This window comes from Aethalodelphis obliquidens, unplaced genomic scaffold, assembly GCF_003676395.1.
Source record: "Aethalodelphis obliquidens isolate GAN/ISIS:26980383/991018 unplaced genomic scaffold, ASM367639v1 scaffold45, whole genome shotgun sequence".
NCBI lineage: Eukaryota > Metazoa > Chordata > Mammalia > Artiodactyla > Delphinidae > Aethalodelphis > Aethalodelphis obliquidens.
In genome coordinates this window covers 15,888,861-15,907,025 of record NW_020837989.1, presented here as the reverse complement: position 1 = coordinate 15,907,025, position 18,165 = coordinate 15,888,861, and the positions used below count along the sequence as shown (strand labels likewise).

General features: G+C 40.3%; 1 protein-coding gene across 2 annotated transcripts in view; it reads left to right on the top strand.

Annotated features, from left to right (window-relative positions):
• Nucleotides 1-308: 308 nt before the first annotated feature.
• The window catches only part of NDFIP1 (Nedd4 family interacting protein 1), a 50,774-nt gene continuing 32,917 nt past the window's right edge, over nt 309-18,165 (top strand). Inside the window, exon 1 of one of the 2 annotated variants that reach the window (XM_027081755.1) lies at nt 309-578. In XM_027081755.1, the coding sequence (XP_026937556.1) occupies nt 516-578 (63 nt within the window). In that variant the 5' untranslated portion in view covers nt 309-515. The remainder of the gene's footprint in view (nt 579-18,165) is intronic. The other variant, XM_027081754.1, reaches the window with a different exon arrangement.

The window sequence follows — 18,165 nt, the reverse complement described above, 5'->3', positions numbered from 1 at the left end:
TCCCTGGGCGCCAACGACCTCTGCAATGGGGCTGCGGCCCCCGTGTCTGGGGTTTGTGATGAGGGTTAGAAGTGACACGCAGGGGAAGCTCGGTGCTTGGAACGAGGGGCCCATTTACAGCGTCGCCCTCTCTGCGGTGACCTGGGAGCAACCGGGTTTCAAGCGGAACCGACTCCGAAGCCTCAGCCTCGGGGTGCGGGAGGAGGGGCGGAGCCCACCCGGGGCGGCGGCACCGCGGGGCGAGGCCGGGCCGGGCGGGCCGGGCGGCGCGAGTCGGGGGCGGGGCGGCGGCGCAGCGTCGTCGTCGTCGTCCCCGCCTCCTCCCCAGGGGCCGCGTCGGAACCTCGGTAGCCGCGGCGTTTACAGCCCGAGGAGAGCGGCGGGCCTGGCAGCGGCGGTGGCCACCCAGACCCACCCGAGGCGCGTCCCCGTCGGCCTCCCGGCGCCCCCAGGCCGCAGCGCCCGCGCACCTTCAGCTCGCTCGCTCGCCTTCCTTCCCTGAGGCCGGCTGCGCCATGGCGTTGGCGTTGGCGGCGCTGGCGGCGGTGGAGCCGGCCTGCGGCAGCCGGTACCAGCAGGTAAGCAGCGCCCAGTGTCTCCCCGGCCCTGCCCTACCCGCTGGCCGCTTCAGGCCTCCTCTCCGGCCCCGCCTGTGGCCAACTCGATGCCGCGGCTTGGCAGGCCGCGCTGGGCCTGGGCGGGCCGGGCGGGCCCCGGGCTCGAATTCGAGGCGGCCGCGAGCTGGGCCTGTCCCTCCGCCACCCGGGCCGGGACTCGGGCGGTGGAAAAACCTCCGCCCCGCAGTGTTTCTCGCATTTCCTACGGCGGGCGGGTCCCCGGGTCGGAACCCGCGACCCTCCGGAGGCGTCGACCAGGGTGCATTCAGTTTTCCTTTTTTCCACCTTGAATTTGATGTCACTGGAAAGAAAGGGAAAAAAAAGCGTGAGATGGGAAAGGAAACTGGGTGGAGATGAAAGATTAAAATCGCTGCTACTGCTGCCGACAGCTCTCCGCAGCGAGATGCGATTACTCAGGGTTTCAGAGCCTAGTCTGCTCGTCGAAACCCATCCCCCTCGCTTGCGTTTTAAGACAAAAGTCAAAATGAGACGAGGAACAAGTCTGCAGTTCGCAGTAGATTTGGAAAAGGCGATTAACTGGCGATGTCCCTATAATGTCGAGCTACGTTGCAGGCTGCAGGGCGTGTGCCTGAGTGTGTGTTTTCAGAGATTGGAAATGACGTTTAAAGAGATTGAATAGCATAGCTGGGGAGAAAATGTATAGGAGATGATTGGATTATTATCTCGGGTACGATTTATAAATTGAGGCCCTAGGGAAAACAGCTGCTTGTTTTACTCGCCTATCTGTAGCCGGGTTTCCCTCGGAAATTCGGGAAGACATTTTGCAGGGTTTTTAGAGGTATTCAATCTAAGACATCGTAATTGTGGCAACTGAGCCAGCTGGTAACTGATGTTGATTGGAACTGCAGGTAACTGCTTACATTTTGTTTCAGATGCTTTCACTATAATTTGCATACAAATGGCAGTCGTGCTTTTATGAAATTAAATGTCCTATCATAGATCTACAGTTTTATGTTTTAGAAGTGAGGAAAACCAGTATGATTAAAACATGTAGATTAACCCTGGTGGGGCCAGTTACTGGGTTGTTTTGCTGTCGTCAGCCCTCTGTTGTAATTTCCTCCCTCCTACAGTCCGACTCCTGATATGACCGATTTTAAGAATTTAGCTTTTTGGTTTCATAAGCACGCCCAAATTGTGGCAGTGGAGTCTAGTCCTTAGATCTCTCACAGCCTGGGGTACATGCTTTTTTGTATGACCTTGGGCAAGGCCCTGGGTTCCTCCCTGCTTTAGTAAAATATGATTGACAGGTATCACTTAACTGTCACCAAGGTGTTCACAAATCACATGTACCCCATCGTGTGATTTAATTCATTCTTTTCATCCTGCCTTGGATAAGGCAAAGAAGCAAAAAGCTGTGGCTTTTCTTTGTACTGCCATCTTCTTGAGCTATTAGGTAATGCTGACATAACGCTAGAATACAAAAAATTTGGTGGAGTAACAAAATTACGTATTTCTCAGCGTAGTGTTTAATAGCTTTTAATATGCAGAACAGAGGTATGTTAAGGACAGGCCATCGTTTTTACTTTTTTAAACCTTATTATTTTGAAGAAATCTTAAAAAAAAAAAAAGAATGAAAGACCTAATCTTCCTAGAAAAATTGCAAAATATGAAAGCCAAAAAAAACCAAAACCCCACACCAAAAACCTATCACATATAGATAACCAAAGTTAATATTTTGTGTATTCTTGTGGACTCATAGCTGTGTAAGTATACATGAGTGTGTACATGTACAGATAAGGAAAGTTAATATTGATTGAGCATTTATTATGTGCCAGTCATGGTACTAAGTGCTTTATATCCATTATTTCACTTAATCCTCACAAAACCCCTTCGAGGCAGGGTTTGGTATTGTATAGATGACAAGTCAAGACTCCCTAGAGGCTCAGTAACTTGCTCAAGGTCACAGCTTCTAAGTAGTGATTACAAGGATAAATACATGCTTACCTACTTAAAACACAGGCTTATGGCCCAAATATAAGCATATGCATTAGCAGATATATACATGTGCATATGTATTCTTTTATGTACCCATACATACATATACAGGCACATCTTTGTACATACGTGCAGTTCCAAGGGCCCCTGATTATACTTGCACACACTTTGTGCATATGTATGTTTACATACCCACATGTTCTCAAATACATGTGCATTCACAAATTTGCACGTGTATGTACTGTGCACATATATGTACAAAGGCACACAATATAGCTATATAATAAAATGGGTTCATATTTTAATGTCTGCAGAGCATGCAGTTGTATAGCTGAACCATAATTTAATCAATTGGCTATTGTTGGTCTCTAAGGGTGTTTATAATTTTTTTTCTGTCACTGAAGTTTCTTTTATATACATCTTCAACCATTTCCGTAGTATAAATTTCTAGCCATGTAAATGCTTGGTCAGAGAATATACATATTTAAAAGGCTTTTGAATTATGGAATGTTGAATTGTCCAGGTAACTTGATAGGAGCATGATACTCTTTGGTTGTCACAAAGGGCCGTTCTGACTTCTATTTGATCTGGTTAGTCAAATTGAGCCCGTCCTCTAGTGAAGTAAGTATAATGGAAAACTGTATGATTCATTCATAAATGCAAACAGTGGTTTTGCCTTTATGGCCTTTTGATTGGTAGAGCAATATGTGCACAACTTAGCATTACCACAGACTATACAGATAGGCTGGGCTCATAGGTTTCCTGTCGCTTTATTTTTCCCTTTTTGCATTTTGAAACTGAGATTGTGTGTCCAAACATTCTGAAGCACTGTTTCAGGAAGCTCTCGGTAGGCCCAGTGATGAGAAACCTGTTGTGTTTTCATCTCTCTGAGGATGTTTACCCTGTTCATCCATTCCAAGCCTTCTTTGCCTCACTGTAATAGATCTTTGGCTATATCATGCATTTTGCCAAATACTTCCTGAAATGTTCTGAGATATTTGGATTTAAATCCATTGAAAGTAGGCAATGATGACACTGCCATATAGACTTAAAAATAGACTGCAGAGGGCTTCCCTGGTGGTGCAGTGGTTAAGAATCCACCTGCCAGTGCAGGAGACACGGGTTCGAGCCCTGGTCTGGGAAGATCCCACATGCCGCGGAACAACTAAGCCCGTGCGCCACAACTACTGAGCCTGTGCCCTAGAGCCCACGAGCCACAACTACTGAGCCCGCGTGCCACAACTACTGAAGCCCGCACACCTAGAGCCCATGTTCCACAAGAGAAGCCACCACAATGTGCACCGCCTGTGCACCGCAACGAAGGGTAGCCCCCACTCGCCACAACTAGAAGAAGCCCGTGCACTGCAATGAAGACCCAGTGCGGCCAAAAAAAAAAAGACTGCAGAATGTTTACTTTTAGATCTGACTCCCTGTCTGCTAAAGAAGTTGCTCGCTTGTGGGCATCACTAATAAGTTTGTATTGTAGTTTGGTGACATTGTAAAGCAGTTTTGGGTAAGTTCTTTCAGGATTGTGAAGGAAGGTTTTGATAGATGAGGGAAAGAATTTCATCTCCGGCAGGCCAAACTTTTTCATGTTCAAGTGTTAGATGACGTCATGATCCTAGAGGAAGGAGTGAGTGGTGCCCATGTGGTTTTATTTTTTTATTTTTATTTTTTTTAGTTTCAGAAGACATTATAATTATATCATGGAATGCCCCTTAGGATGTCATGTCAAGATTTTGAGGTTATTTGGCGTATTTGTGGCCTGTATTGCCAATGATCAAAGAAAACTTTTATAAAAATACTGAGAAGATGGGTAGAATTATTTCTTAGAAGAATTTTTTTAGTTGTGGTAAAATATATATGAAGTTTTACCATTTTAACTGTACACTGTTTTTAAGTGTACAGTTAGTTCAGTAGTTGTTTTTTGCTTTTTGGCTGCACTGGTTCTTCGTTGCTGTGCTCGGGCTTTCTTCAGTTGCAGCGAGCGGGGACTACTGTTCGTGGCAGTGCGCGGGCTTCTCATTGCGGTGGCTTCTCATTGCAGAGCACGGGCTCTAGGCGGCGGGCTGCAGTAGTTGTGGCTCGTGGGCTCTAGAGTGCAGGCTCAGTCGTTGTAGCTCACGGGCTTAGTTGCTCCACGGCATGTGAGATCTTTCCGGACCAGAGATCGAACCCGTGTTCCCTGTATTGGCAGGCGGATTCTTAACCAACCACTGTCTACTAGGGAAGTCCCAGTTCAGTGGTATTAAGTACATTCATATTGTTGGGCAGTCTTCATCACCATCCATTTCCAGAAACTCCATACCCCTTAAACAATAACTCTCTATTTCCCCCTCCCAGGCCCCTGACAGCCAACATTCTGCTTTCTGTCCATGAATTTGATTACTCTAAGTACCTCATATAAGTGGAATCATATAGTATTTGTTCCTTCTGTCTGGCTTATTTCACTCAGCATAATGTCCTCCAGGTTCATCCATGTTGTGGCATATGTCAGAATTTTCTTCCATTTTAAGGCTAAATAATATTCCATTGTATGTGTATACTATATTTTGTTTATCTACTTTTTGGCCATTGTGAATAATGCTGCTGTGAATATGGGTGAACAAGTATCAAAAGAGTCCCAGCTTTCAATTCTTTTGGATATATTGTTGAATTTGTATAATTTGTAGGTTTTACCATATGAACCAACAATTTGTAGAATTGTTCGTTCATATGGTATTGCTATTTTTAATTTTTTGAGGAACTGCCATACTGTTTTCCATAGAAATGCACTATTTTATATTCCAACCAGCAGTGCATAGGGATTCCAATTTTGTCACATCCTCATCAACACTTGTTATTTTCTGTTTTGTTTTTGATAAAACCATCTTAATGGGTGTGAAGTGGCATCTCATAATGATTTTGGTTTGCATTTCCCTAATGATTAGTGATATTGAGCATCTTTTTATGTGCTTGTTGGCCATTTGAATATCGTTGGAAAAATGTGTATTCAAGTCCTTTGCCAATTTTTGAATTGGGCAAATTCAAAAATTCAAATTTTTGAATTGTTTGCTTTTTGTTGTTGAGTTGTAGGCATAATTTCTTTTTTTTAATTGAAGTATAGTCGATTTACAATATTGTGTTAGTTTCAGGTGTACAACATAGTGATTCAGTATTTTCGCAGATTATACTCCATTATAGGTTATTACAAGACACTGGGTATAATTCCCTTTATGTGAATATTCTTGTTGCTTACCTATATTATATGTAGTAGCTTGTATCTGTTAATCTCATACCCCTAGTTTGTCCCTCCCTCCTTCCCTCTCCCCTTTGGTAACCACAAATTTGCTTTCTATATCTGTGAGTCTGTTTGTTTTGCATATACATTCATTTGTATTATTTTTTACGTTCCACATATAAGTGATATCATACAGTATTTGTCTTTCTCTGACTTATTTCACTAAGCATAATATTCTCTAGGTCCACCCACTTGCTGCAGATGGCAGTATTTCATTCTTTTTTTGTGGCTGAGTAATATTCCATTGTATGTATATATTAAGAAGATAATGGTGTATGTGTTTGTGTGTGTGTATCTCACATCTTCTTTATGTACATTTTCAACTTTTTACTATGAAAATTTCAAACATATACAAAAATTTAGCGTAATAAATCCTATGTACCCATCACTCAGCTTCAACAATTATCAACAAATGGCTAACCTTGGGACTTCCCTGGTGGTCCAGTGGTTAAGAGTCTGCCTTCCACATATACAATGGAGTATTACTCAGCCAAAAAAAGAAACGAAATTGAGTTATTTGCAGTGAGGTGGATGGACCTAGAGACTGTCATACAGAGTGAAGTAAGTCAGAAAGAGAAAGACAAATACCGCATGCTAACACATATATGGAATCTAAAAAAAAAAAAGGTTCTAAAGAACCTAGGGGCAGGACAGGAATAAAGATGCAGACGTAGAGAATGGACTTGAAGACACGGGGAGGGGGAAGGGTACGCTGGGACTAAGTGAGAGAGTGGCATGGGCATATATACACTACCAAATGTAAAATAGATAGCTAGTGGGGAGCAGCCGCATGGCACAGGGAGATCAGCTCAGTGCTTTGTGTCCACCTAGAGGGCTGGGATAGGGAGGGTGGGAGGGAGACGCAAGAGGAAGGGGATATGGGGATATATGTATGCATATAGCTGATTCACTTTGTTATACATCAGAAACTAACACAAAATTGTAAAGCAATTATACTGCAATAAAGACGTTAAAAAAAAAAAAAAAGAATCCACCTTCCAATACAGGCGATGCAGGTTCGATCCCTGGTTAGGGAACTAAGGTCCCACATGCCACGGGGCAACTAAGCCCGCACACCGCAACTAGAGAGAAGCCCACGCGCCTCAACGAAAGATCTCGCATGCTACAGCAAAGATCCCGCGTGCCACAAGTAAGAACTGACACAGCCAAATAAAAAAACAAACAAACAAAACAAATGGCTAATCTTTTTCATTTACACTCTCTACCATTATTTTGGAGCAAATGCTAGAAATCATGTCATTTTGTCCATAAATATTTCTGTGTGTAAAAGATAATGGTGTGATATTTTAAGCAGACATTATCACATGAGGAAATATGTCATGAGAGCACTTTTGTAATTTGTTGTGAATGTGGAACCAGGATTTGTGAGTGTCAGGAGCTGCAGATCTGCAGCTATCCATTGTATTTGACTCACTCTCTATGAGGTGCTCTAGGAAATCCTCGCATCATCTAAACTGATGCCACCCACTGCCCTGCCTGCATATAACTTCAAATTACTTTATCCTGGACACCAATTATATTACATTACATTAAATTCGATTATAAAATAAATCCTACCATGAGAGTAATTTTGTATTTTGTTAATTAAAAAAAAGGAAGACGAAGAAATTCAAGTGACAGTCTCTGATTTACTTGTTCTTAGGGCTTTAAAATAATTACTTTGGTTTCTTAATCATTTATTCTTACATTATCTGTGAACAAGTACAGCCGTTTAGTGGAATCATATTCTTGTAGTAGTGGATAATGCCCATTTAGTTAAAGCAACTTTTAACACTTTAATTAGAGATTACTGCTGAGAATCAACTTGGTGATCTTATCTTTATTCTCAAGTCATTTTTGCCAGTATGCCAGGCAGTTGGTGAATACCATGTATTGAATCTGTTGAATTTTACACATTCCAGTTGTAATTGCTTCTCGTGGCTGTCTAGATAGAAGTACAGTGTATGTTGTTGCTTTCACCAAGTGTAGTAATAAAGTGAGTGTTATCAGACATCACTTTGCACATCCTTCTGTAACAGTTAGGCTCATTTTTTCTGAATACCACAATTTATATTAAAAGTTCTAAATACCAGCTCTAAATATTGATCCAATTTAAGAACATTTCTAGTGAAATATTTTCTGATTAAAGCAGTTTCTTTCACGTGTATTATATATTTCTTCTCCCCTAGCAATTTAGTATAATTTTGACAGTTTCTCTTTTAAATTTGTGTATTGCAATAATATCAGTTAGTAGTAAATCAGAGGCTTGAATGTGATTTGGAGGTCTTTCTGGAGATTGGATATTTATGAATAGACATACAAAGGTTTAGGGAGGGTTTCTGTTTAATAACAATTTCATTTTATTTGTCATTCAGTGTTTAAATGTGGCATTAAATGTTAAACATTTCTTGTGATAAAATAGTACACAGATACATTCTTTATGTACTGGAGTCAAACAGTAACTTGTAAAGGAAAACTTGACTTCCCTTCTAGTCTCTCCCCAGAGGTGTAACTGCTTCTCAAGTTTGGTGTGCGTTCTTCAGGCTTTCTTCCTTTCCTTTAAAAAAAAAATGTTAAAAGTGTTAAATATTTAAAAATAAACTTTACTTTTTGTAACATTTTTAGATTTTCAGAAACATTGGAGATAGTGCAGTTTCTGTATACCCCAGACCCAGTTAACCCTTTAACATCTTATATTAGTGTGGTACATTTGTGACAATTAATGAACCAGTATTGATATGTTGTTATTAACTGAAGTCCATACTTTATTCAGATTTTCAGTTTTTATCTGTGTGTTTTTTCTGTTCCACATTACATTTGGTCATTGTATCTCCGTAGGCTCCTCTTGACTGTGACAGTTTTTCAAGTTTTCCATGTTTTTGATGACCTTTACAGTTTTGAGGAGTATTAGTTATTTGCAGGATGTCCCTGAATTGGGATTTTTTTTAATTTACTTTTAATTAATAAATTAATTTATTTTATTTTATTTTGGAGTCTTTGTTGCTGTGCGTGGGCTTTCTCTAGTTGCAGCGAGTGTGGGCTACTCTTCGTTGCACTGTGCGGGCTTCTCATTGCGGTGACCTCTCTTGTTGCGGAGCACGAGCTCTAGGTGCGTGGGCTTCAGTAGTTGCAGCACGCAGGCTCAGTAGCTGTGGCTTGCAGGCTCTAGAGCGCAGGCTCAGTAGTTGTAGCACACAGGCTTAGTTGCTCCACAGCATGTGGGATCTTCCCGGATCAGGGATCAAACCTGTGTCCCCTGCATTGGCAGGCAGATTCTTAACCACTGCGCCATCAGGGAAGTCCAGGGATTTGTTGGTTGCTTTTCTCATGATTAGACTAGAGTTGTGGGTTGGAGGGAGGAAGACCACAGAGGTAAAGTGCCATTTTACATCATGTCATATCAAGAATGCATACTGTCCCCATGACTTACCACTGTTGATGTTGACCTTGATCTTCTGGCTGAAGTAGTGTTTGTCAGATCACTCTACGTAAAATGACTCTTTCCCCCCTTTTGTACTGTGCTCTTTGGAAGGAAGTCAATGTGGTCACTATGCACAGCCTATACTTAAGGTTTGGGGAGTTAAGTTCCACCACCTCATTGGGGGCAGTGTATCTACATAAATTATTTGGAATTTTTCTGCGTGGGACATTCGTCTCTTCTCCATTAATTTATTTATTCAGTGATACTAGTATGAACTCATTAATTTTACTCTGGGTTATAAGCCAACACTATTTTATTTTGTTGCTCAAATTGTTCCAGCTTTGGCCATTGGGATCTCTTTCAGTTGGCACTTGCATCCCTTTGACAGAGCTCCATCTTTGTGGTTTTTTTAAAGCACTTCCTTACTTTTTGGCACCAGGTTCACCATGTATATTTTCTGTGCCATCCTGGAATCAGCCATTTCTCCAAGGAACCCTGGTTCCTTTTTTTGGAGAATGATGTTAGAAACCAAGATCTGTGCTCATTGCTGCTGGTGTGTCATTGCTTCTAGGCCTTCTAGGCTGACAGAGTAAAGAAATATATGTGTGTGTGTATATCCATAAACATTTCATATGTAACCATCTATCTATATTAAACTGACTCTAATCCATTACTACATGGATCACTCTAGCCTCCTCCCCTCTCATTTTTAAACTTCTACTCCAACAATGAGAGACCTGGCTCCTCCCACCTGCCATCCATTTACTTAATTTAACTTCAGTTCTAATGTACATGTGTAGATGTACATGTGTAGCAGTGTCAGAATTGTTAACTTACACCCCTGTGGGAAACAGTTTTATCAACTAGAGGACAGGGCATATGTACAGTTTCTTTTGCCTTTAGTCTTATAAAGACTACTCATTTCCAAAGTTACTTAGGTACTTATGTCAGCACCTTTTCTTCTCACCCTCTTTAATGAGATGGTTTCATAAATTTATAACACAGTTAGATTGTTTTGTCACATTCTGCAAACCATCCTGGGAACCACCAACCACCTAACATTTTTTTTTAAATTTCACATACATTAAAGTTCATACATTATTTCACATACATTAAATTTTTTTTATCGTATTTCACATACATTAAAGTTCACCCCTTGTGCTATAAAGTTCTGTAGGTTTAGACAAATATAGGTTTTGACAAATGTATAGCATCCTTTTTGTTTTTCAAACTACTTTTAAAGAAAAATGATGAGTGATTTCTCATTCTTATTTTGCAAGTTTTCCACTAATGATCATGTTTTGCTTCTTTTTAAAAAATTCCTTAAAATTTTTTTTATTTGGAAGTAAATAAAAACTGCAGGAATACTATAAAATAATACCCATATAGTATGTATTGCCCAGATTCATCGTAAACATTAAGATTTGATTAACAATGACTACAATCCTATAAAAATTGAAAGCACTACAGGTAAAACTCAAGTCCTTTTAACCACCAATCCTTTCTCTATGGAACTCAGTGCTTATTTTGCTGTTTACTTTGTTATTAATTTTAAAAATTTGTTTTGTCCTTGTTAAATTTAGGTGAAATTTTGTGGACTGTGTAGTCAGGAATATAGTGTTCTTAGTATCTTGAAGCTTTCATTTTAGGAGCTTTATGATATAACGTCCAAACTTTTCATATAACTTTGTGTTAAAAAGCAGTTTTTGAAGGGTGTGATGTACACTTCAGTATCTGGAAGGCTCAATTTGGACATTAAGTAGAGACTGATTCAGGAGAACAAAAAAGGACTTTATGAAAACATCTAATCAGTAATATATTGCCTGACTTCTGCAATGAAGTATGTAGTTGTCATATGACTGTGGGCTAGAACTTAGAACTTCAATCTCTTTCTAGCTTTATTTCCTCCTTTCATAAAATGAAGTAGTAGTTAGATTAGATCATTTTGTCTCCTTCCAGCTTTATGATTGATTGTTTTTATTTATAGAAGTTGGTGGCTTTGATCCAAAGAGACAGCATTCTATTGATGATTTAGCAAATTTCTTTTATGATGAATAATTATTTTTGAAAATGATGTCAGTAAATATATATGCCCAGCAGATTTTTTTTTAATTATGCATGGTTTAAAAAATAGAAAAATCTCCTTAATATTATGTTTTAAAAGAATGAGTCACTGGTGAGTACAGAGTACTGTTCTGTAATTTCCCACTAGTTAAAACATTCTGTTTGTAGGTCTTTCCCTTCTGGTCAGCTTCAAACAAACATGGTGTATCATGACAAAAAGTTAATGATATGGGACTTTCCTGGTGGCGCAGTGGTTAAGAATCCGCCTGCCAATTCAGGGGACACAAGTTCGAGCCCTGGTCCAGAAGGACCCCACATGTCACGGAGCAGCTAAGCCCGTGTGCCACAACTACTGAGCCTGCACTCTAGAGCCCGCGAGCCACAACTGCTGAGCCCGCGTGCCAGAACTACCGAAGACCGCGCACCTAGAGCCCGTGCTCTACAACAAAGAGAGGCCACCACTATGAGAAGCCCGCACACCGCCAACGAAGAGTAGCTCCGCTCGCTGCAACTAGAGAAAGCCCATGCGCAGCGACGAAGACCCAACGCAGCCAAAAATAGATAAATAAATTAATTAAAAAATAAAAAGTTAATGATGCTTTTAGAAATCAGAAAAGTTAATCAATAATTTAAAATTTTTTCAAATAAACTATTTTTAAGATCAATTTTAGGTTCACAATAAAATCAATAATCTTTTAAAAGGAAGAAAATACCAATTTTAAAAGTTTTTTTAGCTTTTTTAAAGGAAACTGGCTCTTGATTTCTAGTATTCTTATTCACTGCTTTTAGCAGTTGCATTTTCACAAGTTTGGAAAATCTGCTCATGTTATTATAGAAATAGCATAAGAAGTATGAATTGAGGGTTATCTGCAGCCTTGGGGATCTTACACATGATTGATTGTTGATAGGAGATTCCTTTCACCACTTGTCCTTGTGAAGCAGAATTGCATTTTCAGATGTAATAGTATTTTAGAGTGTACATACTTAAAATCAGATCTACTCAGTCATGCATGTGAGGGTGGGTAGCATTAATGCTCTCAAGCACATTGGTCCAATTTCATTTTAGGTGAGAGTTAATTGAGGTGATCACAGTTATGTGATGTTGTAAGCTTTACAGCCATCTTGTCACCATTCAGCTGTGGCCAAAATGACTAGCTGAGTCGAGGGGGAGAAAAGGCAAATTATGCTGGGCATGAAAGGTAATTATTGGCTTATTAGCTTCACCATTATTGGGAAGGTTAAAATATCTTATTTTCTATGTATCAGTTAGGTTTAAGGTAATCCAAATGCCATTTTATATTTAGGACTTCACATTTTAGTGAAAATATTTAAGTAAGAATCTGTAATTGTGTTTGAAAGGATCTCAGCAATTTCTGGCATATACCTTTTTAACACTGATTTTGTATTTCTCTTAGCAGGTTGCTTTAAATATTATTTAGCTGTACCTAATTACTGCTGTAGTTATTTCTAAGAAGTGAACTTTTTTCCCCATGAGAAAAATATAGACTGACTTTCAAGTGCTACAGTGATATTACAAAAGAATATTTAATAATGAAGGAAAATTCCACCGTGTAGTGAGTGAAAAAGGTTATAAGATGATTTGTATTCCCCCAGAAGGCTGGAAGGATATCTGAAAGATGGGATTGTGGTGGGTTTTATTTTCTTCTCTGTATTTTTGTCAGGTTTTCTCCTTGTGAGCCTAGGAATCTTAGAAAAAAGAATTTTTAAAAATCACTGTGTGCTGTTTATTATTATGAAAATGTTACTTTTATGCTTGTCTTATGTATAGAGTATACTTTTTCCCCCCAGATTTGTATCTTGGTTTTTAAAGTGTCAAGCTTCCATTCATCCAAGACTTTTCATCTTGTGAGCCATCTGCAATCTGCGTAATAAGGCATTTATGAAGTGCCAGCTTGCGTGTTTAAATATTATGGAATTAAAAGTTGACTAAGTGCCTGTAGAGTGCTGCTTTGTTTGTCCTCGTTCCTTCGCATCTTGCCTTCCTTTTCTTCTTCCCCTTACTTTTAGTACCCAGCACAATTTGATGCATATAGTAAGTATTCACTAAATACCTGTTGAATGACTTCAATCCATGAGAATGTATTATGGTATTGATACAATATTAATTATATTAATTCAGAAAATAAGATAGTAGATAAAAGGCATTATCTTGAGATGGAAGAGATCACCTACTTCCAGAGACTTCTTAGGAAGCTTCTGAGAAGATGTAACTTGAGCCTGGCCTTGGAGGATAGGTAAGAGGTAGATGGCGGAGACCAGGACTTGGGAGAAGGGGTGGAGTTGGACTCTCATGATTTGTTGTTTCCCTGGGGAACTTGTTTCACTTCGTGGAATACATCACCTTCTCTGGCCAGGAGCTCTCCTGTTGCTCTACTTCCTCTACCTGGAATGCTCCCTTCTTCCCAGCTCCCCTCTCAGTTTAGGTAGTCTGTCCTAAGGGGAGTTTGAGTACCTCCCCTCTCCCCCAGTTAGGTTAGTTTCCCATGAATACGAGATTACTCTTTCATGACACATTTTGTAATCACATTTTAATCTTTTTAAATTTATTTTTCATATCTTACAGATAGTTATACTTACATATAGGTTAGAGTCAGATCGATCTTACAGGCTTATTACCCAAAACAGCAGTCTCCTGCTTACTTACCTGCTTCTTAGCTCTTTCTTTTGCTGTTTCGCTGTTATCTGTGAAGGTAAAAAACATTTATAGGGTGTTACTTCTTGATTTTTCAGTTTTCAGGGTTTAAAAAAATTTTTTAATTGACTTACCACTAGGAGATTTAAGGATTTAGCTCTCTTTTACCACCCTCCCACAACTGCATGTACTCCCAGTTCCTGTCTCTCCATTTTTCTAGTATAGTTATATCCACAGTGTAGTTAGATCAGTATTCAGTATTTACAGTAATATGTTGTATGCTGTGGTTACTTTTCCTTGCCTGACAGTACCTTATTTTCCCCAGTTAACAACAATTTTTTTTGTTTGTCTAATTTTCTATGTGTATATCATAAATTGCTTATAACATGAATTCACCCTCAGACTCTCACTTAATAATCTTAATGGTTTTTGGGTTTGTTTTTTTTTTTTAGATTTATTTATTTATTTATTTATTTATTGGATGTGCTGGGTCTTCGTTGCTGTGCGCGGGCTTTCTCTAGTTGCAGTGAGCGGGGTCTACTCTTTGTTGTGGTGCGTGGGCTTCTCATTGCGGTGGCTTCTCGTTGCGGAGCACGGGCTCTAGGGGCGCGGGCTCAGTAGTTGTGGCTCGTGGGCTCAGTAGCTGTGGCTCGCAGGCTCTAGAGCTCAGGCTCAGTAGTTGTGGTGCACGGGCTTAGTTGCTCCGTGGCATGTGGGATCTTCCCGGACCAGGGCTCGAACCTGTGTCGCCTGCATTGGCAGGTGGATTCTTAACCACTGTACCACCAGGGAAGCCCCTCTTAATAGTTTTTTGATATTTTCAAACACATCAGTTACTTTATTGATTTCATTGTTGGGGTGGTGTGTGTGGCTCTTTCCTGTTTTTTTGACTTGTTCTAGAAGGCTGTTCTCAAGGTCTGCTGTTTAGTTGTTATCCTAGGGATTTCCTTTTCCAACTTTTTAAATTGAAGCCCTTTCCCTTGATTCACATCTTTTTTTTTTCCCTTGGTTTATTGTCTCATATCCATGGAACATACACTCCAGTATCTTTCTGAGGAAGAATGCATGGGGGTTAAAGTTTTGTTTTTTTTTAATCTTCACCCTTACTTCGACTTCTGGGTTGGAAACATTTTCCTTTAGAATTTTGAAAGCCATTTGTTGCATTGCCTTCTAGGTTCCACTATTAGGAAGACCGAAGCCAATTGTGATGTCTGATTCTTTAAATGTGGCCTACTTTCTCTGTTTCTCTGGAAGCCTTTAGGAGCTTCTTTATGTCACCAGTGTTGTTAAATTTCACTATGTTGTACCTTGGTGTAGATCTGTTTACATCTGTTGTGCTAGGCACTCAGTGGGTCCTTTTGGTCTAGAAGCTCATGTCCGTTAGTTCTGGGAAATTTTAAAAAGTGTTTGATTTTTTTTTTCTCTGCTTTAATTTTTTTTTCCTTCTCTCCTTGGATCTTGGATCTTTTGTACTGATTCTTTAAAATTGTTTATTTATTTAATTTTTAAAATTTTATTTATTTGGCTGCGCTGTGTCTGAATTGTAGCACGTGGGATCTAGTTCCCCCACCAGGGATCGAACCCAGGCTTCATACATTGGGAGTACGGAGTCTTAACCATTGGACCACCAGGGAAGTCCCTTAAAATTTTTTTTAACCTCTTCTCATATTTTCACCTGTTTTTCTCTACTTTCTATGAGAGATTCTCAATTTTATATTCTAACTCTTCGATAAAATTTTAATAATCTGTTATTTTTAATTTTCAAAAACTCTTTAATTGGCCCTATCCCCTATTTTAGTAGCACACTGTCCTTGTGTTATGGTTTTAATTTTTTTTCTCTTATTTCTCTGAGATTACAGAAAGTTTTTTTCTTTCTTTTTAAAGTTCACACCTTCCTGCGTAGTTCTTTCCTCCGTGTTGCATTTATTCTCTTTGCTTTGGTCTTTTATGGCCTTTTACTTAGAAGTATGTGGTGGTCTTTGTCTGCTTGGTTAAGAGTGCACAATCAGTAAAGCAGTTTGGAAGCTCAGTACGCTTGATGGAACTTCTTGCGGGGGCTTCTTGCCTTCTAATCTAACTAGGCTGTTTCTTTGTGTGACAGTGTTTTTAAATCTTTCTTCTTGGGCTGGTCAGTTTCCCCAGAGAACAGGCCTGACTGTTACTGTTCTGGGAGCTGATTGGCGGAGGAAGACTGGGATATCTCAAGGTTTAGTACATAAACCTCTCACTTAATCACTCTTTTCTGATATGTTGTTCTTTCTCCTAAGCTCTGGTGTTTCCAGTCCAGACCTCTCCACCTCAGTCTCTCCAGAGAGAGTCTTCTAATGGGGATTCCCGGAGCTGTGTTTGTTTAACTGGGTCTCCGGGCTTCCCTGGTGGCGCAGTAGTTAAGAATCTGCCTGCCAATGCAGGGGACACTGGTTCGAGCCCTGGTCCGGGAAGATCCCACATGCCGCGGGGCAACTAAGCCCGTGCGCCACAACTACTGAGCCTGTGCTCTAGAGCCCGTGAGCCACAACTACTGAGCCCACATGCCACAGCTACTGAAGCCTATGCACCTAGAGCCTGTACTCCGCAACAAGAGAAGCCACCTCAATGAGAAGCCCACACCCTGCAACCAAGAGTAGGCCCCGCTCGCTGCAACTAGAGAGAGCTCGCGCGCAGCAACAGAGACCCAACTCAGCCATAAATGAATGAATGAATGAATAACTGGATCTCCAACTTCCCTTTCTGCTTTTAAATCTCATTTTCACTGTTATTTCCGCTGGTACCTGCTACCACTGATTCTTGAGCCTTTAGAGGGTATACTGCAAGACAGGTTGATTTTCTGCTTTCTGGGTTAGGATTCAGGTTTCTTGGGTCTGCTGTGTACATTGTTTCCTGTCTTCCTGCTTCTAACTTGCGGGATTTTATTGCTGCTTCGTCTCCTGTTAATCGATTTTGAATTTTTTTTTGCCTCGAATTTAATAAAACTTTAATAACATTTACATTTGAGAGGATTTTGGAAGGTATAAGAGGCAAATGTGTGTGTTTAATCTTCAGCTGGAAAATTACGATTGTCATTACTTCTTTTGATGGTCTTTTCTTTGGTAAGCTTTAGACTTAGTGAGGTAAAAAACATCAGTCATGGCCTGACATGTTCTTTGAGTGGTGTTAATTATAAAATGCAAGCAATTATACACTTGCATATTGGAACATTCTCTGATAGGGTGAAGGGACAGATATGAAATGCTTAATGAATCTCCCTCTTGGTTCTCGTTCTTGCAGGAGAAGGGGACCTCATGACCAGGCCTAAGTTAAGGCAGCCTCTTGAATAGAATACCTTTCCCCATCCGTAATCTCTGTCTCAGTATGCTGTATTCCAGGCATCATCATCATCATCATCATATAATAATGATAATAATGAGCAAGCATAGCTGAGAGAGCTCTGGTAGCTCATGGGGCTAGCAGAGCCAAGCAGGCTGCAGTCAGCGTGAGTCTCTGGATTCTAGGCATGTCTGTCACTTCCTGGGGCTGTACATTTGACTTTACTATCTTATTATTATTATTATTTTCGAAATTATAATCATGCTTATTTTTCAGAAATATTTCTTTATTTTTGTCCGCGTCGGGTCTTAGTTGCGGTGCGCGGGCTTCTGTCTGGTTGTGGCATGTGAGCTCAGTAGTTGTGGCGTGTGGCCTTAGTTGCCCTGTGGCACGTGAGATCTTAGTTCCCTGACCAGGGATCGAACCCATGTCCCCTGCATTGGAAGGCAGATTCTTAACCACTGGACCACCGGGAAGTCCCTTTACTATCATTTTAATGTAGAATATTCCATTTTTTGGATATGCCAATTGGTAGTTTTTAGAAGGGAAAACTTTCTAGGAATTAGTGTGATCAATCAAAATACCAGTTTTCCTTCGTATGTACCACAGACATTTACTGAATACCTATTTGTACCCAATACACTATGTTAAATGTTTTATTTCCTAAGAGCTGAAGGTCGGAGAGGTCTGTTTCTCTTTTTTGTTTCTTATACTCTTGTTACCATTTCTTTTTAAAATAGGTAACTCTGGAACCATAGTGTTGATGTATGTAATGCATAGTACTTTATGAAGCATGAAGTAGTGATGGGGATGCCACCTGCTGTTGATCACTCATGGAATCATCATCACTGGCCCTTCCACAGATACA